General features: G+C 38.4%; 1 protein-coding gene across 1 annotated transcript; it reads right to left on the bottom strand.

Moving 5' to 3' along the window:
* Positions 1-1780: 1780 nt before the first annotated feature.
* LOC310639552 (maestro heat-like repeat-containing protein family member 6) lies at positions 1781-19420 on the bottom strand (the record flags this gene model as incomplete). The annotated part of the gene is made up of 14 exons (XM_083361300.1): positions 1781-1917; positions 2480-2545; positions 3821-3923; positions 5656-5748; positions 6583-6738; positions 7047-7217; positions 7986-8129; positions 8663-8777; positions 8866-9000; positions 11932-12101; positions 12221-12389; positions 14334-14488; positions 18190-18342; positions 19280-19420. 14 exons carry the CDS (start codon positions 19418-19420, stop codon positions 1781-1783), a joined length of 1908 nt encoding a protein of 635 aa, XP_083217426.1.
* Between the last annotated feature and the right edge of the window lie 1671 nt (positions 19421-21091).

The raw sequence follows: 21091 nt of genomic DNA on the forward strand, positions 1-21091 counted from the left end.
CATATAATTAGAACCATAGATGAGTTGTGATTTGACACAAATACCAAATTCCAGTTCTTGAAGTAGACTTATTTAGCAGCTGTATCTCACCTGAATGAATATGGATGACCAGTAGATGGCAGACATGAGAGACCACCCTCCTTTTCTTTGCTGCCATCTAATGGCTGACTGATTGATAATCAACAGGCAAAAAATAATGGTGAAGGAATTATTGGATATATCCAAGAGCACACCACTCTCCCACACATATACCAACATCTCTTTCTTGAACTCCAAGGGCATTTATGCAGCAGCTACAACTGACTTGAACAAATTTAAGTGTCACCATTAAGATAAACTCTTAGCTGCTATCTTGGTTTGATTAGATCAACAGGCTAGCTATTCTTTTGAGAGAAGGAGGAAAATCATTGGCCTGAGGGCCTGGAGGATTTAACCACCTTGGCACGTTTTTGAATTATAGTCACTTTTTGTATGGTTGGTGATATCTAAATTTTAGTTGGGGAAGTTTTGCCAGAAGATGCCTTGATTGCATCACATGAAGGGGCTGTACAGACAGCAGAAGGACAGGAGCCCATTCAGATGCATAGGAAGGGCCTGCTGTGAAGGCCACATGATTTACGTTGATATGATTTCCTCCAAGTGCTGGGTCAGAATAAAAACATGGCAAGGTAGCTGCATGGTTCAGCTCTAATCCTACCAAAAGGATCCAGAATGATATTCTTCCATGCCATTTCATACAGTATTCTTTATTCAGATGAATATTAGCTTCAGTTTCAGACATCAAATACAGGATCTGAAAAACACACAACCAGCAAGAAAAGGGAACAAAGTGAGAATCTGGGTAGTGATTAGGTACCTGCACTACAACAGTTATTCATACCCATATCCTTTTGCCTCTAGACTACTATAATTTACTCTATGTGGGGCTCCCCTCGGAGACTCAGAAGGCCCACTAATACAAAATGCAGCTGGCTGTGGATAGCATGCTTATCCTAAGAGAGCTGCACTGGCTGCCAGTCAGCTTCAAAAAAGTTATGTGACTTAAGTCCTTTTTACCTGCAAATATCTCTTCCACATGAAAAATTCCCCCCATCATGCAGTAAGAGGCGTAGAAGTTTCAAAACAGGCCATCTTAGTGGTTATTCCCGTCCTGTGGAACAAACTGCTCTCTGAAATTAGGCTACCCCTATCCTTTTACTTAAATCTCTGGTTATAGAGAATTGGAGGTGTTTTATCTACATGGCCTATTTCCCTCCTGCCATTTTTATTTGAGAGATTTTGTTGCTTGCTGTAAATTGTTTTATTGATTGTGGATCTGGGTGATGTAATGGTGAGACACACAAGATATAGACTGGGACAGCATACAGATTTTCTAAGAACCGAGGTTACATGCTGCAGAAAATCTATACATTTACAGTCAGATTACATCTTGGGGAAAGATTATAACTCATAAGTCTTTTCATAGATAAAGTAGGTGGAAACTTGTGGCTGGCAGAGTCACATGGCTAATTTTGGGGGTCATAACAAGCAGAAAGTTAGGGTTTGTACTAACAAAAGGAGTTGGTTAATGATAGTTTGTTATATAAGGCACAATTTTTTTGTATTTGCCCATTGGGTGAAGCTATTAATTATAGTTCACAAATCCCGATGGCTGTATTTGTGTGCAACACAATCACCCAAAACCAAACAAAAAATATCATGACTTAACCAGAAGAACAAACCCATATGTTAAATACTTCTTCTCCATCTTCCCATTACAAAGGTTGCCTTTATTCCTTTTTCACCTGGATGGAAAAAAAATAGCATACCTTGGGAAATAACGGGAACATCTGAATAGATCTGGGCAATACCTGCAGACTTTCTCTGGTTCCGAAACAACTGGGACAGAACATCTTTCAGACGGAAAAGACCTCAAAGCTAAAACACAAGAGCAAGGGCTGTGTAACAAGCAGACCTGGGGGAAACCCAGTGAACAAGTTTGTTTCTGGTTAGTTAGCCCAGTTGTTTGGCTAGGGATAGATTTGTGAGGAAGTGTCCAAACTCGGTTTGGGAATTGCTGCCTGGCAAGGGAGCGTCCCGCCACTGTGGTAAGTGATATGGAATATAAAGAAGACCATTCCCCAGTCAGTTATCTGTGGACTACAGAAAAAAGAGGATTTGTGGCAAGTTAAACAAGGCCAAAGGCTTCTGCAGTGGGATGGAGCGAGGAAAACAAAAGGGCGTATTAAGAATGCAACTCTTTAAAATAATTTTTTAAAACAATGTTAGGAAAGTAACGGCTTGATTTGTAAAGGAATATATAACCTTCAACAGGCAGTGTCTTATTGAAAAAGGCTTTTGAATGCACATTCTTTCAACAGAATCCTATTTATTTGCATATTGTTTTGTTTTTTTTATCAGTGTGGCTGGCAATGGGAAGATAAATTCAGTGGTAACTGTAAAAAATCCCTCAATATCATAAAAATATTAATATATTCACCTTTCCTCAAGTAGTCTACTTCTGATTTTTGCAAATGGCTGGATTCCACGTGCTGGAAGATAGAATCTAAAGATAAATTAGATTAAATGTACATCAAAAGGCACATCTTCACTATCTTAACTTACATTTCCTCCTGCTTCCTGGAGGCAAGGCTTACTATTTATGTTTCTCATCATGTTCTGCAACAATTAGGTTCTATTTGGCAACTGCACTGACTGACCAGGGTCTATGACAACTCATCATGGCCAACTTAGCACAGCCAACTTGCTGCAGCCAACTCGCTACAGCCAACTCACTGTGGGACAACTCGCCATGGGACAAGAGTTTACTAATATTGAAGAAATAGTGGAAATGAATCATTAAAGAAAGGATGCCAAAGGAGGGACAAAATGAAATGTGAATGACAAATTTTTTAAAAAAATATTTTAAATAATTAAATTGAATTGTTGAATTGTCCCACAGTGAGTTGTCATGTGGTGAGTTAGCCATGTTGAGTTGTCCTGTCATGAGTTGGCCATGGTGAGTTGGCTGCGGCAAGTTGTCCCATTGCAGACCAATGTATTTATTGTACTTGTTATATTATTTTTAGTTTCTAAGCAAGTAGACAATGTGTACCCAATCTTGGCTGATCCTGAAAAGTCTAAGCAGCTTGTGGTTGGATGTCAGATTGTCAGGAAATTCCAGCTGTATAGGATAGACAGATGGATGGATAGACTGAGAGAAAGGACAGACAAATGGCAATGAACTGTACTGCAGATCACCAGTGATGATGATACTCTACAATTTAGCTCTTTCAAAACCCAAAGGTGACTCCAAGAAATGATTAATAAAATAAAAACAGAAAAATAACACAAGCAGACCCTAGGTGGCTGACTGCAGCTTGAAGGTCTTTACAATCATTATTATGTGCTTTACAAAGCAGTCCTGGCAAACATCCCTGGGTAGGTTTTCCAGAGTGTGGGTCTCTCCACTGCTAATTTGGGATGGGAACAGCGTTATAGCCATGATATGCTTGGGCAAACTTTACCAGGACATACTAGATGGGAACTTTAGAAGTCATCCTTTCAACATATTATCTGAGTGAAGGATCATGATGACTTAATGGTTCTTCAGAACACCATTTGAAAGCAATTGATCTGATAGAAATCTATGTTCTCTAGAAATACCTAGAACTTACTGCTATAAATTTTTATTAAGTTGCTCATGAATACAAGCAATGATTATATGATTTATGAGTCATCAGAAGAAATAGATGAGCTATCCTGACCATTAAATGAAATAGCCTTGGGACCTGTGGAAGAATGGGAAAAAAGGAAATATAAATAATTTTATTGATATAACCTATAAATGTGGCGGCTGCAATCCTTGAAGACTGTTGTGGACTCTGAGTATATTCCTGTGCTTGGTCCAAGAAGCCCCGCAGTTTTCCAGGATACTCTTTAATCTAGAAAATAATTTTGATCCATGTTAAACAGCACTCCTCAATGTAGTCTGCCAGATAGGGTAAGAATGCAATTGAAATTCCCATTGGGTTAGGCCATTCTTCCCCAACTTATTGCCATCAAGATATTTTGAGAGCACATTCCCTAACACAGGGCTATTCAACCTTTTCACAGATTGTACCACTTTTAGGACAGGACAATATTAGAGCACCACCAGTGCTTAGCAAGTTGTCAAAAACTTGATGACTTAAAAAAAAGTGGGGGGATTTTGGACTTTACTGGTTAGATTCATTTGTTGTTGTAGAAATGGGTAGTTTATAATATTATGGAAAAGTAAAAAGTTGAGGTTCAATGTTAAAGCTTCCTTCCTACTGCAGCAGTGGAACTCAGAAGTCAATGGCTTTTCTTTTTCCCTTCTCCTCCTGACTTTTTCCTTTTTCTCTCACCCTTCACTCGCAACCCCCCACCCCACCCTTTGCTAGCAAAAGCCTCTCGCTTGCTCTCATTCACTCTAACGTTGCAAAATCTTCTCTCTCATTCCCATTCACTCACATGTTGCTCATAAAAGCCCCTTGCTCACTTTTTCACTCACTCACCCTTTGCTCACAATGGCTGCTCTCTCTCTCTCCCCACCGCTTCGCTAACAAAAGCCTCTTCTCTTCTCTTCTCTTCTCTTCTCTTCTCTTCTCTTCTCTTCTCTTCTCTTCTCTTCTCTTCTCTTCTCTTCTCTTCTCTTCTCCTCTCCTCTCCTCTCCTCTCCTCTCCTCTCCTCTCCTCTCCTCTCCTCTCCTCTCCTCTTCTCTCTTTGTGTGTTTTTTCCCCCTCTCCCTCTCCCGCTAAAACCTACCCACTTTATAGCTTCTCCTTTCTGCCCTCCTTCACTTTTTCTCTTCATGGGTGCACCGGAAGTTCCAACTAACATGCAGCCACACGCGCAGATTCTGGGGCTTCTGCTGAGCCCTGCAGCTCCAGCTGGTCTTCTCCAGGCCTGCCTGGTGCTGCTTTAGCGCCTTCCCTCCCCCGCTATACTTGGCTAGGGGTCGCATAGCACCTGCCAAGTGCTAAGTACCACCGGTGGTACGTGTACCACCGATTGAAAAATCCTGCCCTAACATGTCTGAAAGATACTGGATGGGAGAAAACAGCACTAGAATGATATTCTCTTAGGCTGTTTTGTCTAATGCCTATAACAGTGTCTCTTGAAATGTATCTCTGACAAGCCATGTCAAGACCCCACATGTGAATATATTATATTGTAAAATTCAGTAGATATGATTAAAGACTGGTAATTGATTAGCCTTAGACTATGTGTGTTGGATTTTCCTTGCCTAGGAAAGATTTAGATAATGTGATTACCTTGCACAACTTGTTGGGGCTATCAAAGGTGGTGGAGAGCTATTAGATAGGTGGACAAAACCAATATGCTTCAATAGTACATACTCTGTACGATGGGCAGGGCTGGTGGTGAGCATTTTGCCTAGGTGGTGCACAGAGAAAACTTTCCTCCAAGAAAAGGAAAAATGATAGCTATGAATATAGTCATACTTGGTTGCAGAAACTGTTGTAGGGTAAATGGCTCAAAGACTACTTATTAGGAAGCATGCATGCTATATAAAGGAAGCCTTTTCCCCCTCTCACTTCTTCTTTATCTTTACTCGATGATTTGGAATCAAAAGATAAAAACAAACAAACAATGTATGACAAAAAGAGCCCAATATATTTTAATGGTCTTACCAGATGCTTACAGAGCACGTTCCTAAAGTTCTCGTCATCATTTGCCGTCCAGCCGAAGAAGGTTTTGCAAAGTTCTAAACTGTTAGTACGAGACTTGAAATCCAGAGAAAATAAAAATGTTCCTCAGAGAGAATAGATCAGGATTTCAAAAATAACAGAGAACAAAGGCAAGAACATTCTTTATCAAGAGATTACAAGCAAAATGTTTTTCCAGATAATAAAGTGTCCAGAATACACTACACTGTGTAGTTTGCTATTTCTTTCAGGAAAGTTTAGTCTGTTTGAGCTTTAATATTGAGAAGGAAGTTTCTGACCTTTATTATGGCAAAAGATTTTAAATTAAACCAAAGTGGCAACCTGAAAAATGTTACAACTATGGTAAAACCCATAAGCTTATAGTAAACCCATAAGCAAAACATTTTTCATATTGAAGATGTTATTTTCCCTTCTCTCAAATAAGACAATTGTTTAAGTTTGACATTCTTCTAGTTTTTTGAGCATTATATTTTATTATGTTGAGATTTCAGGGTGTGTATTGTGTAGGGGAGTCTATAAGGTAAGTGTTAAAGTCAAGACAGCATCTACAATTGTGCAATGGAAGCCCTGCTCCCCCCACCTTTTTTTTTTACTTGTGACACATGTAAAAATAGATGGGCTGTGATCATGCAGTTGTGGCTGCATCTTGATTTTCTTGACATCCCTCTGCTTATGTCCCTGTTATGGGCATTCATAGAGGACACCCAGAGAGAAAGTGATGTCAGATACATCACAATGCCTTGCTCAAAAACAGAGGATGTAAAGTTCATCTATCTTACAATGTTCACATAGTTTGTGTCATCATTTCATGATGTTTGTTGCTGCTATCACCACCACCACCACCATCATCATCGCTTGAACCAGGGGAAAAATATATACTTCTTGATTTACCTTTGTCACATCTTGATGTGGATCTTCTAGATTTAGCATCAGTGTTACAATACTATTCAGAACTTGATCCTGCATAGAGGGTTTGTCTTTTGTGTCCAAAGTTTTGAAGATGTCTTGGAACAGCTGATTTGCAGCACAACATATATTGTCCCTCCTCTGGAATTTCAGAAGGAAAAGAAATATATCAGTTTCTATCAGACTGGTAAAAATCAACTTTGGAAGCAAAATGAAGATCTATTTTTTAGGCTATTTTTTCCTTCCTAAGGAAAAGTGGCACAAAATAACTGAATTTATTAATGAGAAGAAGGGGAGATGCTTTATGCCAGATTTTTATGCGTATTTCTCCTATAATAGAAGCAAACTTGAACATATTTTTAAAGATTTCCAAGTCCACCATTTTTCTATTTACCATCCCAGCTTGAAAACCCTCTCTCATGTGAATGAATAATGTCTTCTAAACTTACATCTACTAAGAATGGCTGAAGCTGTTTGACAATCTTTAGAAGTACATGGTTGGCATACTTGTGGTATGCAACCTCCTTGGTTACGACCTCGAGAGCTGTCAATGTCACCTTCTCATCAGTATCATTGAAGTTTGGAAGTATACTCAGGATTAGGGATGTGAGTTCTTTCCTCTGAAAAGACATCAACGTTCATTTATTTTGTATGTGTGTACATTTGTTTATTTGATATAATTTGATAACAGTCTTCTTGAACAGGTCAGCAATGTGCATGCTAAATATAGTAAAACTTTTTTCTAGGGCTTGAAAGTTTAACATGTATTTCTTCTCAAAATTGTGGGCAGCAAAGAAGGACTTCTAGAGAACTAGACAACAAAAATGCAAAGGCATTTGCCACCTTATTAATACTTGAAGAGGTGGGTAAAGACACTTTTATGGAATATTTATTTGCCAATGAGATTTATATTTGCCTCAATCATTAAATGGACTTTCAATCACACTTCTAAGGCAGGAAGTTGGTGACCTGGCTCAAAGAAACTTAGTGTTTTATGGATGAAAAACAGTAGCTTGAATTGCCCTTAGAAATAAATAGCTCAATCAATGCAGTTGATCCCAAAGTGTAATAATATCAGCCATATATTTGCCTTCTAGAAGAAAACTGGCTGCAACATTCTAAACATATTAAAGTTGCCAAATTCTTTTCAAGGCAATTACATGCATAGAATCTTACAATATTCAAGATAAGAAGTGACTATTATTCACAGTAGCCTGACTGAATGGTTCCAGCAGGGTATCAGTAAGCAAAGGAGGCACCAAATTGGCTTAATTTCTTCAGAATTAACTCATCTGTTAACCTCATTCATAAGCTAAAGTTTTCTTCAAATATACATATACTATACCAGGTTCAATCATTGGTGGTGGGGGGGAATCATTGTCACTCACATTTTGCAGATGCCGAATTACATTCCTCATTCCATGAAGACTGAGCCAGCGATAGGCTGGGTTTGAATCAATCTGCCAACTCTTTAATAAACTCAAGATATAATGCTTTTGTAGCACTGTATAGGTAGTCTCAGAAGAAAGAAGCTGAACAACATAAATCAGTAAATATGTGGCAGAAAATCAGAGCACTTCACCTATTCCCTATTAGCTGTGGAATGATAAAGATGGAATCTGCTGTATTTTGGGGGAAGGAGGGTCAAGAAATTCAAGATGATGGCCATCACTGCTCAATTAAATGACATGTCTAGGGGCTTTGCTCTATGTCATGATCACCATCATGAATTTTTTTTTTTGCCCTCTCTGGGACGCCCTTGGAGGGAATTCTGATTTCCTAACACTTCTCTGCTTCTATTTCCCCTTTTTCTTCTACATCCATGATCTCTAATAAAAAGCAGCAAGTGAGGTGTTAGGAGTTTTGTGTGTGTGGCACTGATTGAGGCCACAATCTTGATCTTTTCAGAACACTCCCTCCCCCCACCCCCATCCCCCTGAATGCTCAGTTTTGTTTGTCATTTCCCAGCTAGGGCTGCATATTCTCTCCCAGGTACTTATGCTTTATCTAACCCTAACCCTAACCCTAACCCCAAGCAGCTACATGAAGGAGGAAATAAACCTACTGCAGTGAAAAAGGCCATTGCTGTTAGCTTCTGTTGGTCATCCCCATGATGGAGAAATGGTATCACCTTGGTAAACACAGCATAGTCAAGCCCATGATGATTCTTGACAAGAGCTCTAGAAGAACAACATTAATTAAATTATTGCACATCACAATCATGGTGAACTCTACCATGAGGTTGTTTGTTGTTTTTCTATGGTTTACCTGGCCAAGAGGAGAACACCTTCAAGGTAATTCTCTGGTGAAGACAGAAGATCCCAGTTTTCTGTGAGACTCGTAAAACATGTCTGTGATGACTTCTCCCTTTTAATCAAGGCTTTTAAAGTTTCCATGGTACAGCTGAATTAAGGTCAAGAAAAGTATTTGACTGGTGGAGTACAGGGAATTTGGTATATCTCATAAGAGTTTCACAAAGAAACTATCTATCTATCTATCTATCTATCTATCTATCTATCATCTATCTATCTATCTATCTATCTATCTATCTATCTATCTATCTATCTATCTATCTATCTATCTATCTATCTATCTATCCAGTGCTTTTTTGTAAGAAAAAAGGTGCCGGAAGTCACATCTTGTTTATCTTTTATTTAAAAAATTATATATTCAGTCCTTAACATAAATTTAATTTATTGTATTTAAGGCAAATGTTCATAGTAAATTTTACACTAAAAATTAAAAAAAGATTTTCAATTCACCGATTTTTTAAAATAAAGAAATTATTTACCTTTCACATGTAATCAATCGCTGTACACATACCCACACTCATCAGTTGTGTAAAGAAACATAACGGTTGCCATCTGCAGTAAGCCCTCAGCGCATGACCACACAACCAATCACAAGCCGAGCAGTGCCACAAGCCAAGCAGTACCATCACAACCAGTGCGGACGAAGTAGGCATGCATCAGACTCAACACACAAGCAGCCTGCATGCACCATTTTAATGATTTTGCCGCTGACCTGCTATGCTCGACAGGGCATTTCAAGTGGACCAAACATCAAATTTTCAAAAGTTATTTTTAAAACTTGGAAAATCTGTCAAAAAAAGGTGCCAGAATTCCGTTCCGGTCCGTTCGATGACAAAAAAAGCATTGTATTGTATCTATCTACACTCTCTCTCTCTCTCTCTCTCTCTCTCTCTCTCTCTCTCTCTCTCTCTCTCTCTCTCTCTCTCTCTCTCTCTCTCTCTCTTCTCTCTTTCTTCCAGCTATCTCATCTGTCTGTATCTGTCTCACCCAGAAACATGTTTATGGCCAGAGTGCAAAGAAATGAGTAAACTTAAAATATAAGAAGAAATTGCAGAACACAAGTTTTTTTATAAAACAGTGTGTGTTTACAGGGTGTGTGTGTGTGTGTGATTAGCAGCCAAAAATCTATAAGATATATCCAAAAGTGTTCAAGAAGCAAAATCTTTATTAGCCAGTATAATTTTGGAGACATATGAAAATGGAATAACATTCTCAGTCTATATGAGAACTTATTTTTTTCTGAAAATCCCTGTCATTTGTGTTTGTAGTAAATTGCTATATCGGTGTATATTTTGTTCTTGGACTGTGGATTCCACTTGGTCTTTGAGTGGTAATCCAGGGATCACATTTGAAAAGCAGATGGGTCCAGGAATAAAGAAAAGTAACATTTAGTTACATTAAATAAAATTAGTTCAGCTAATAATTACATGAATTATTTATATTTAATGACTTTATATTTAATAACCCATATATATTTAATGGCATTTCACATGGAAAATTGGTGACACCTTTTGAACACTGATATGTGCTGAAACTACTGAAACTACTGTACTTCAGCATGTGAATAAATGAAATACATTTTTAGAATGTTTAGTATGTCTTTACATTTTACATTGTGTGTGTGTGTGTGTGTGTGTGCGTGCGCATGTGTTCACATGGATTTAAATGTACATCTTCAGTGTTTAAATAGCACCAGTATCCTGATTTTTATATACTAGCGCAGAATGCTGGCTGGGGAATTTTGGAAGTTGAGGTCCAGACATCTTCAAGCTGCCAAGGTTGAGCAGGAAATACTATTTTTGCTTCAAAATCTTTGTATATATTTTATTCATTATTAGATTTATTTAAATCCAACCTTTATTTGTACCAAAGGCAGTGTACATAATAATCTTGCCTCCTATTTTATCTACAACAATCATCCTGTGAGACAGGCTGGATTCCAGTCCAGTATTTTAGCTACTACATCAACCTGACTGCCTTTCCCTCATCTCTCTCTCTCTGTCTCTCTCTCTCTCTCTCTACACACACACACACACACACACACACACACACACACACACACACAGACATCACTGCAATCCAAACAAATTCTCAGCAGTGATTGTAGAAGGTGCGTGGAAGTGAAAAAAAGACGTTTTGTAAAGGGTGAAATACCACATATCTCATTAATAAAATGCCATTTTAAATGCTATAAATCTAATGATATTAGGAGGTCACGTCATCTCTGTTCAGCCAGTGTTGGGGAAGTGATGAGTTCTATTAATTTATTAAAAGAGAAGAAAGGTATCCAATGAAGACTGGAGAACAGTCAAGAAAGATGTTAACCTCCCATCTTCCTTCTCATCTGACTTCTGAAGAAGAACAAAACTGTTCCACCTCTGGAGATGTGAAGGCTTAGGACAGGGGTGTCAAACTCTATTTCACTGAGGGCCACATCAGTATTGCGGTTGCCCTCAGGGGGCCGGGTGGGTGTGGCCTGGGTGGGCATGGCTAAAGTGCGTATGGCCTACTGGGTGGGCATGGCCAGCTCTACATTGTTCACATCAAGGGTGCCTATGGGGGCCTGGGCAGGAGTGGGACAGATCTGAGGGTCTCTGGGCCAGGGCCAAGGCAGTGGGGGCCGTTCCCTCACTGTTTCCAGGATGGCTTCGCGGGCTGCATGAAACCACTTCACGGGCCAGATCTGGCCCCCGGGCCTTGTGTTTGACATGTCTGGCTTAAGAGGAACATTCAGAAGAGTTCTGAAAGAATCCCTCAAAAAGTCCCTCACCTTTTCTCTCCTTTCTCCAATTTTTCCAGTTTCTGGAACTTCTCAATGTATTTAATGTTCAGCCATAATTTATGATTAGTCACAACATGTGACTACCATTCTTTCAAGTTTAAGGAATTTTCTAGGGGAACATTTTAATTTGTCTGGTGCTGATGTACATCCCTACAAGTCTCTGCCCTTATGAAATAGAAACAAAGGGTTATTATGTAATATCTAACACCGATATTACCTGTTTTGTATCCCACTAGTTACCTTATGTAGTGCGATGCTTTGAGAATGTCCTCCTGCCCGTAGTCAGCATCTAAAGAGCTCACCAAGTAGTGCAGTTGAATGACCAGGAAAATTATCACAGAAACATAAAAGCTATTCATAGGCACTTTGCACCTTTTATCCTTAAATATTATGCCCAGGGCCTTTGTTGCCTGAGAAAAGAATGTATATAAAAACAATAAATTCTAGACAAATTGGTGCTTGTCTGCCAAACATGCATCATTCATTATTTGGATTCTCAAATGAGTAAATAATCATGGAAGAAACTCACAGCCAAAGGGAAAAAGGAAGTATTATTATCCTTGAAATTTAGGTCTGAGCCCAAGGGCTCACTGTGGAGGCTGGGTCTTCTTTTTAGGACTTCAAGGAGTTTGGTAAGGACCTGGAGTCTGACAGGTTGTTTAGCTTGGCCCAGGGTCTCCCAGATTTGAGTAACATGTCTGCAATTGAAATTGGAAACAAGAGACATTTTTTTTTTAGAAAAAACACCTATTGCTGATTTCTTCCTCAAACCTAGTTTGGGATAAATATCCGTTGGAGAGAATGGTAGAGACAGTCTTGTTGAGATGAAATTACAGGCACAAATGCAGACAAAAAGAGAAACATACTGCACATCTGGAGAGCGATTGGCTACTAACGATCACAGAGGATACATATGTGATTTACTTTTTAAAGTTCGGCTAGAAAAGTATTTTAAAAGAGCCTCTTGTCACTGTTTTTCACCCAATCTGAGACACTGTTGTTTTCAGTAACCACAGGTCCAGATTGTACAAGCCAGCTCAGACGCTGCCTTTCACTCATCCATTTTGCTTTGTTGTTCCCAGCATTCTTTTCCTTATACATTTGTGAATTGGTCCCTGCTTCATCTTTTTAATAATTGGAGCAGCAAAGCAAGCACCTCCATGCTGCTGAAGCATACACTGAAGGCTCATGAAAATTCAGCTGAGTAATGCAGGAGACAAATAACATACAACTGTTTGTATCAATAAAGCCAACGTTTCATCTTCACTGAACAATTTGTATGGGTGGATCTCCAGGAGGCAATCTTATAATGTTGCACTTTGAAATTAACAATCCCAAAAACCAACATTGTGATGCAGTTTGCCCTGAATTTAATTTTATGTCATGCAACCAAATTCAAGTTTATCCAAAGGTGATCATCAGGGATTAATTCTTAGACTATACATTTGAAATTGATGTTTTCAGCAACTTGCTTTGAAACATTGCTCTTCTTATTATTTATGGATATATTCCAACTAATGATTTATAATATTGTCTAATCATTGTTGTGCCAACCTAAAGATTGTCTGTTTTACAGTTTGTTGGCATAAGAAATAAAGGGTGATTCCAGAAAATGCTCTAAATTGTGAATTAGGAAATAGCCCAAGACTGAACATGAAATTCTTCAGAAGATGAAATTTTTACAGTCCAATCCTATATGATCAACTCAAAAGATAATGTTCAGTTCTGGCCTAATCTTCCTTTGCATTCCAAGAATTCCAGATTGAGTCCTTGGTATTTTGTGGTAGGCATGGAAAAGATTCCTACCGAAATCTCTTGAGAGCCATTGCTAGTAATTGTGGATGCATCTGATTATGGCATAAAGCAATTTCCTCTATTTCATGCTCATTTTTGTCTGGGAAGTGCAGATAAATTATGACCAGATGAGGGCTCTGCAGTCTACTGGCTTGGCTCGTCATAAGTACATGCCCCAAGCTCATAGATTTGAATGAGCCCTTGTATTCTGATTACATGTCCATTGATACCAAATAAAGAGACACTGACAATTGCCTTAGCATTCCCCACTGTCAGGTCAACAATTAAAGTGAGTCATCAGTAACTCAATAAATAAGAGACAAATGACTGCATTTATCTATAGTATTCCAGTAATAAAAGTGTATATGGCAGAGTATTTAAAATGGTGAGGTCACTGGTATTGTTATCAGTTCAGCCCACCTCTTCATCTGAAGAAAACCTTTCCCCCCCCATACTTGTCATAATAATTAGCCTGCCACTCTTTTTTTCAGTGCCTTTGAGGCAAATTTTACTTCTGGTGACTACATGGACAGATCTTAGCAGTTTTCTTGGCAACATTTGTAGAATTAGATTGACATTGGCTTCTTCCTAGGGATTTTTTGAAAGTGACTGGCTGGAAGTGCCCCCAGCTTGCTTTATTCTTAACACAGGAGCAGAACTCAGATTTCCTCACTTCTAGTCCAGCACTTTAACCACTAGACCAGGGGTCGGCAACCTCGGCTCTTTTATGACTCGTGGACTTCAACTCCCAGAATTCCTGAGCCAGCATAGCTGGCTCAGGAATTCTGGGAGTTGAAGTCCACGAGTCATAAAAGAGCCGAGGTTGCCGACCCCTGCACTAGACCAACCTGTCACAAAAGAGTGAGAGTCTCAGAAGGCTTGAGATGGCCTCATCTGTGTGTCCTTCAACCAGCAGGCAAACAGCTCCTATTGCTGCTTCTCTTGCACTGCGATCCTGGATAGCGTTCAAGTGGAAATAAATAATATCTATGATTTCTGGCACCTAGAAAGGAGAAAAAAGGGATTTTCAAGGGTTGTATTTTCTTGTGTTTTTAGTCCTTAACATAATTTATTCATTCAAATATGAATGTAGTAGTACAGAGCATTTGTATAAGACTAGGTAGTTCTTAGGAAAAATGGTCCTTAGGAAAAAAAAATCTTGGAGATTATTAAGTGTACTGTAAGTTGCACAATATCCTGCAGCAAGAATGCAACCTACGTTTTTGCCATACCTTCTGAATCCTGACAAAAATCAGGAATTTTAACTATTCCCTACATCAAAACTTTATCTGATGGGTACTAGTCTTCTGAGTGTTTAGTATGCTACTGTACACTGTTAGTACACTATGTGTCAGTGGGATTGGGATTTAAGTAGAAGTAAGATAAACTTCTAAGTTAATCTTTAGGTTAAAGATCCTGGCTTGCAACAAATTGCATTTGTTGTTGTTGTTAGCTGCGAAGTCGTGTCCGACCCATCGCGACCCCATGGACAATGTTCCTCCAGGCCTTCCTGTCCTCTACCATCTTCTTGAGTCCATTTAAGCTCGCGCCTACTGCTTCAGTGACTCCATCCAGCCACCTCATTCTCTGTCGTCCCCTTCTTCTATTGCCTGCAATCTTTCCCAGCATTAGGCTCTTCTCCAGTGAGTCCTTCCTTCTTATTAGGTGGCCAAAGTATTTGAGTTTTAGCTTCAGGATCTGGCCTTCTAAAGAGCAGTCAGGGTTGATCTCCTCTAGGACTGACCGATTTGATCACCTTGCAGTCCAAGGGACTCACAGGAGTCTTCTCCAGCACCATAGCTCAAAGGCCTCAATTTTTTGGCACTCAGCCTTTCTTATGGTCCAACTTTCACAGCCATACATTGCAACTGGGAAGACCATAGCCTTAACTATACACACTATTTTTGGGAGGGTGATGTCTCTGCTTTTTAGTGTGCTGTCTAGATTTGTCATAGCTTTCCTCCCCAGGAGCAAGCGTCTTTTAATTTCTTGGCTGCAGTCCCCATTTGCGGTGATCTTGGAGCCCAGGAAAATAAAATCTGTCACTACCTCCATTTCTTCCCCATCTATTTGCCAGGAATTGAGCATAAGTGTGCTTAAAATTAAATTGGGATGTGGTTGTTGTAGTGGCATACTAAAAATGTGCCTACATTGATTATTAGTTTCTTTACCATTACTAATAAAATGCTGCATGTGTCCCAAGCATGTCTACAGCTAGTCTACTAAAAGAAATTTTATGAAAGCATGACCAAAGCATGATAGGCAGTGGAGGTCAATCTATGGAAGTTCATTTGGTGATGACAATGCCAAGTTGAAGATTGTAACTTATAGTGTTAGAAGGTCACATGGTAAAGTGCATTGAGTAGCAAATAAAATGAATGAACAAATGGAAGAAGAAATGTTGTGTATTGTGAGAGGAAGAGGAAGAGGAAGGATGTAATAGATTTGAATAAAGATGGTATGATCTTTAGAATGGTATTGACTAAAACTCCATCAAATCCATTATTCCTTGTAATGATATGTGAGAATGATCTTGGGAAATAAGAGGGAGAGTCATAGATTGGACAGCTGGCATGTAAAAGATATCTCAGCCTACAAAAGAAGGGAGGACATGGGAGTCTCCCTTGTTTTCAGGAGAATAAAAAGAAAGGAAGGGGAAGATCCTTTCAGTCTTCCAAGATTCTGTTAATGTAACCTTACAATACCAAATAGACTTTGTACAAGTGGTCTGGTTTGGACTAACACTCTTACTGCAGGTCATCCCTGCTTTCAATGACAAACTGAACAAAAGAGACACTCGAGGGTGAATTGATACCTAAAAACTTTCTTGTGTTTTGATGAACCCTCCCTACAATTTTCCCAACTTGGCTTTATAAATTCATTTGCTTTGGCTTGGAAAGAGATTAAGAAACTAACATGAAATGGGTTGGATGCACTTCCCTTTCTTTTACAGGTTTTCTTCAAAAGTCTTAATAGTATTTGAAGAAAAAGAATGGATTCTGAAGTGGAATAGCTCATGACTTCTTATGGCGCCTCCTTGCCTTCTAGTACACTTTTGATACAGGCTATTTTTATTGTTATTGCAGACACTTGAATTAGAGGGCACCTCACTGGGCAGTGTAAGTACCTTAAGTGAAAAGACTAGTGTAAGGCTTTGAAAATGGTGTAAGGTTTTGAAAATCTAGACAACAAAAGGAAATAAAAAATATGGACCAAAACTGATGAATTGGAAGTTCTCAGAAGATAAACTGCACCCTATTTATTTGAAAAATGTGTATTAGTTGACTGAAGTCACAAAATATTTTTCAGAACATTTCTCCTAGGGAACACTTATTCAGTTCTTTAAATATTGCAATACAACTTTTCCCAGTATAGGACTATCTCCATCATATTAGGATTGAGCAATATGAATGACATGTCCATAAAACAAAGAATCCTGTTACTTTGGAATAGTATTGCAATTCTGAGTCGGTAATCTTTGGACACATATATTTCAGAATACAGATTACAATCAGTGAATTCCTATGTAATATCAGATGGAAAAAAATATTCTTTTTGTTAAATAGTGGGCTCTTTGGTGCAGGAATGATTACACGAGGCTGAGTACAGGATAACTCATACTTTATTTCTTGCTAGAACTGGACTGAAGCAAGGGCTGCAACCAGCCGCAATATATAGTCTAGCCCCTAGGCGGCAGCCAATAGGTTTGAACCAACTCTTGCCACCTGGGGCTAGCCAATTGCAGGACAGGAGACAGTTAGTCTGGGTTGCTGGAGAGCTGTTAGCTACTCCAGCAACCCACGTGGTGTATCACCAAAACCCAGTACATAACACTTTTGTTTCTAGAATTCTCAGTGTTGGACAATAAAATTGCACCCAGCATCATCTAGGGAACTCAGAATCATAGGTATTTCTGATGATGATGAAGTTTTTACTGATAATCAATGCCTCCTTAATGTCAGCTGCCACGTTATGCTTGCTTGCGCTTTGCTGCTAGGTGGTGATATACTGCCATGAACTGTGGAGAGGGGGAATGAAGGGGGGAAGGCTTCAGGAAATGAAAGCAGGTGCTGCATCTCCTCAAGATGCTGCCTCAACATCATCCAGCTGGAAGGAGAAGTGCTGCTTCCCAAAATACACTTGGACTGACCATTAGGAAAACATCTTGCCTGAACCTCATTGGTTGCACTGGGGTGGGCAATGAGATACAGTCAAGGGAGCAAAGAGTAGAATTTAGGGATTTTGGTGTGTGATTCTCAGTTCTGGTTTTGCATTACTGCAATACACTGATCTCTAATAAACTATACCTTTCTCAAAAAATGGAGGCAAGGATTATTTTCAGTTAGAGGTTTAAGTTGTGGCAGTGCCCAACACCTTAACATCTATTTCATGAATGTCACTATAGTGATGGCTCACCAAATCAAAATTGGTTTTTACAGCAATTATGCTGTAATATGATGTTCAATTTAAAGAAACAATAATGCAGTTAGCAACTTGTGATGGCCATTTATGGGGATAGATACCACTGAAAAAAATATGAAATAGGTTAATTGCTATTGAAAAATGGTGCAAAATGATTTGCTATTATTTAAACTAGCAGTTCAAGGGCAAGGAATAATTTCAAAACACCTGCAGAGTGAATATGAGCATCAAATCAACATAGAACTTGACAATGAGACATGCAAAATTCTCAACTTGTCTTACCTTTCCCCTCAATTTGTTCTTCTCTTTTTTTAAAAGAGAATTCAGCATAGTTGCAGCTGCCTGGATATTGTTTCTGTCTGAGTTCCGCAGGCTAGCCACTGCCAAGAGTATCTGTCCAGTAATGCTGGCTGTTGGATCAGTTTTGAGAGGTTTCTGAAAAAGACAGAGAAGAGGCCACTATAGGACACTTATTTATAACTGGAGATAAGTGTAAATATCTGCAATTCTTAAGCAAGTGGCAGAGCTAGCTTGTGCTTTTATTAAATTTTATTCAGTGCTGCAAGGAGAAGTCTTGGACACGTCACCCTAACCATTAGCTCTGGACCATAACATTATGTGTGTTCCTGGGTTCTCCCATATAAAGCTTGACAGTTGTGTGAGACTTCAATTCTCATAATGCCTAATCATACGACCACAAGATATGCTGATTAGCAAATATGGGGATTGAATTCCAACACAGCTGTTGGGCAGCAAACTGGGGAATGCTAGTTGAAGTGTACATAGTGTATATGGTGATCTAACATGAAAGTAAACGTTTTAAAATAAATGTATTAAATGTATTAAAATAAATAGAAAACTATGCCTTAAGGCAGTATATGTGTACAGCTTTCCTAAGAACCAAATTTAGTCTTTGAGCTGCATACTAGAAGCCATATTCCAAAACACAGATGGGGTCTCTAAAAAAAGTGGATTGAGATAGATTAAAACTGTATTTGATTTAATTTAAATTTTATTAATAGCTTTCAGTATTAATGTACTGAATTGGGAAAGTATATACTTCCACTGCTGCATACTAGCTATGAAGTATGAAGAATTAGAGCATAAGCAGAAGACTTTTGGGATTAATAGTCTTCCTGTTCATAGATTGTACCTCATTACATTCTTCTGTAATCGGATTCAAGGAGATACTCTCATGAAGTTCTAAGTCTGCAATCCCTGTTTTGTGTTTTTCCTCCAGAAGGAAGTTTTTAAATTCCAACCCTGACTGGACAGTGGGACATTTCTCTTGTAGTCTGCTTCTTGTTTTCTACACATAATATTTTTCTTTTCCTGGCACAGATATATGAGCTGTATATGGATTTGCCTTCACCTGGAGTGGATCATCGAATGTGTCCTCAGAGGAGGTCTGTGTAGCTTTATCAAAGCAGATAAAATCTGATTCACTGGCAAAGGGCATGTTCAGCCTCAGATGTGGGCCATTGGTCTTCTTTGTTTTTTCTTTTATAACCATAGCTGCTCTAGGAGAGAATGAAAGATTGTGAAGTCGCATCTCAGAAGAACTTCTAAAATTATTTTTGGCTAAAGCAAAGGTGAATTTGATGAGGAGAGTTCTCAGTTAAACCCTGTGGGATTTGGAAACAAAATCCCTGAAATAAGGATTTCATAAAAACCTGTACACTATAGGTATACAGCTATGACCACAGTTGACTCCAAAATTTACGTTGTTAAGTGAGACATTTGTTAAGTAAATTTTGCCCCATTTTACAACATTTCTTGCCTCAATTGCTAAGAGAATCACTGCAGTTGATAAGTTAGTAAACTGGTTGTTAAGTGAAACTGGCTTGTTTTTTATTTCTAGCAACCACATAAATTTTCTTTATGATAAACTATGCATATGAAAAAGAGTAAAATCATATATGATTATAGTTTTTAAATAATAATTCTTGATTATTTTAATGTTTGACATCAGAAATCTCTTGCTCCCAGTCTAGAAGTTCAAGTTGCATGTGCTGTAGAAAGTTGCCTTGATTTCACTTATAAACATATAAAATATGATAATGTTTTCTTGGCATTTATTTATATTTCACTCATCTGATAGGTGACAAATATGATAACATTGTTATAAAATAAAACCAGATTACAGAATAGATTCCTGTAAGAATTAATGACAAATTAGAACAATAGAAACAATGTGGAGTAAGGAAGTGACTTATGATTGACAATCTCTGAAAAGTTAATGGAGGCTTACAAAGTTTTTGACAAAATGAGATAATCTACTTACAAGTAGGCATGGTTAGAGCCAGGGTTACAGACTTCTCTTTTTGGTGACCAGTTTTTGCCTCACTGCAATGTGTTAAAAAAAGATCTCCACTAACATATGCAGGTAACAATGGATTTTATTACATCATTGCTTTGTGGATACCCTGGTTACAATATTACCAAGAGGGCCCAATGTTCCACTGGTTGACATGGGTATCTCTGGTATCCAATCAGCTCAGGCAGTACTATTCCCAATGATAGAAAGCATTGAGGCAGAAGGCATTAGTTCAAAGTAATGTTTGTTGTGAAGAAACAGAATCTCTATAACCAAGACTGAAAGAAACCTATCCAGTTTGAATTCAACAATATGAAACCATAACCATGATGCCATACATTTATTAGAGATCATAGTTGAAGGAGGATTTATTTAGATTAAGAAATGCCTGCGGGGACCCAGTTGCAGATTGGTCAACAGTACCAATTAGATTGGAAAGGAATTTTCAAACTTTAGAAGCATAGAATTTTAGGATGGACTTCCAACAATGCTTATAACAACTGGGAATTTGTTTGTCTTTATGACAGACTCTGATCTATTAAAGGAAAAAAATGTTCCTTGGAAATAGCTTAGCTGATTTCCCAAATGTCCAGTGTGGTCAGATCTGTTTAGCATTTGGACAATAAGACATATATTCTTAACCAAATTTTAAGATTATTTTTAATAGTTATGCTGTTGATCTAAATGATTATAGTACGACCATCATGCCGTCCTTTTAAGAAAATAATACATTATGAGTTGATTTTAATGACATTCAGTTGAAATAATTTGATATGGTTAAAGCATTCAGCAGAGAGATGCTGAAAGAATAACTGAAGAATTAAAGGTGTCATGATCTCCAGAATAAGTAAACAGTAGCACTATCTT

This window comes from Vipera ursinii, assembly GCF_947247035.1.
Source record: "Vipera ursinii genome assembly, chromosome: 4".
Lineage (NCBI taxonomy): Eukaryota > Metazoa > Chordata > Lepidosauria > Squamata > Viperidae > Vipera > Vipera ursinii.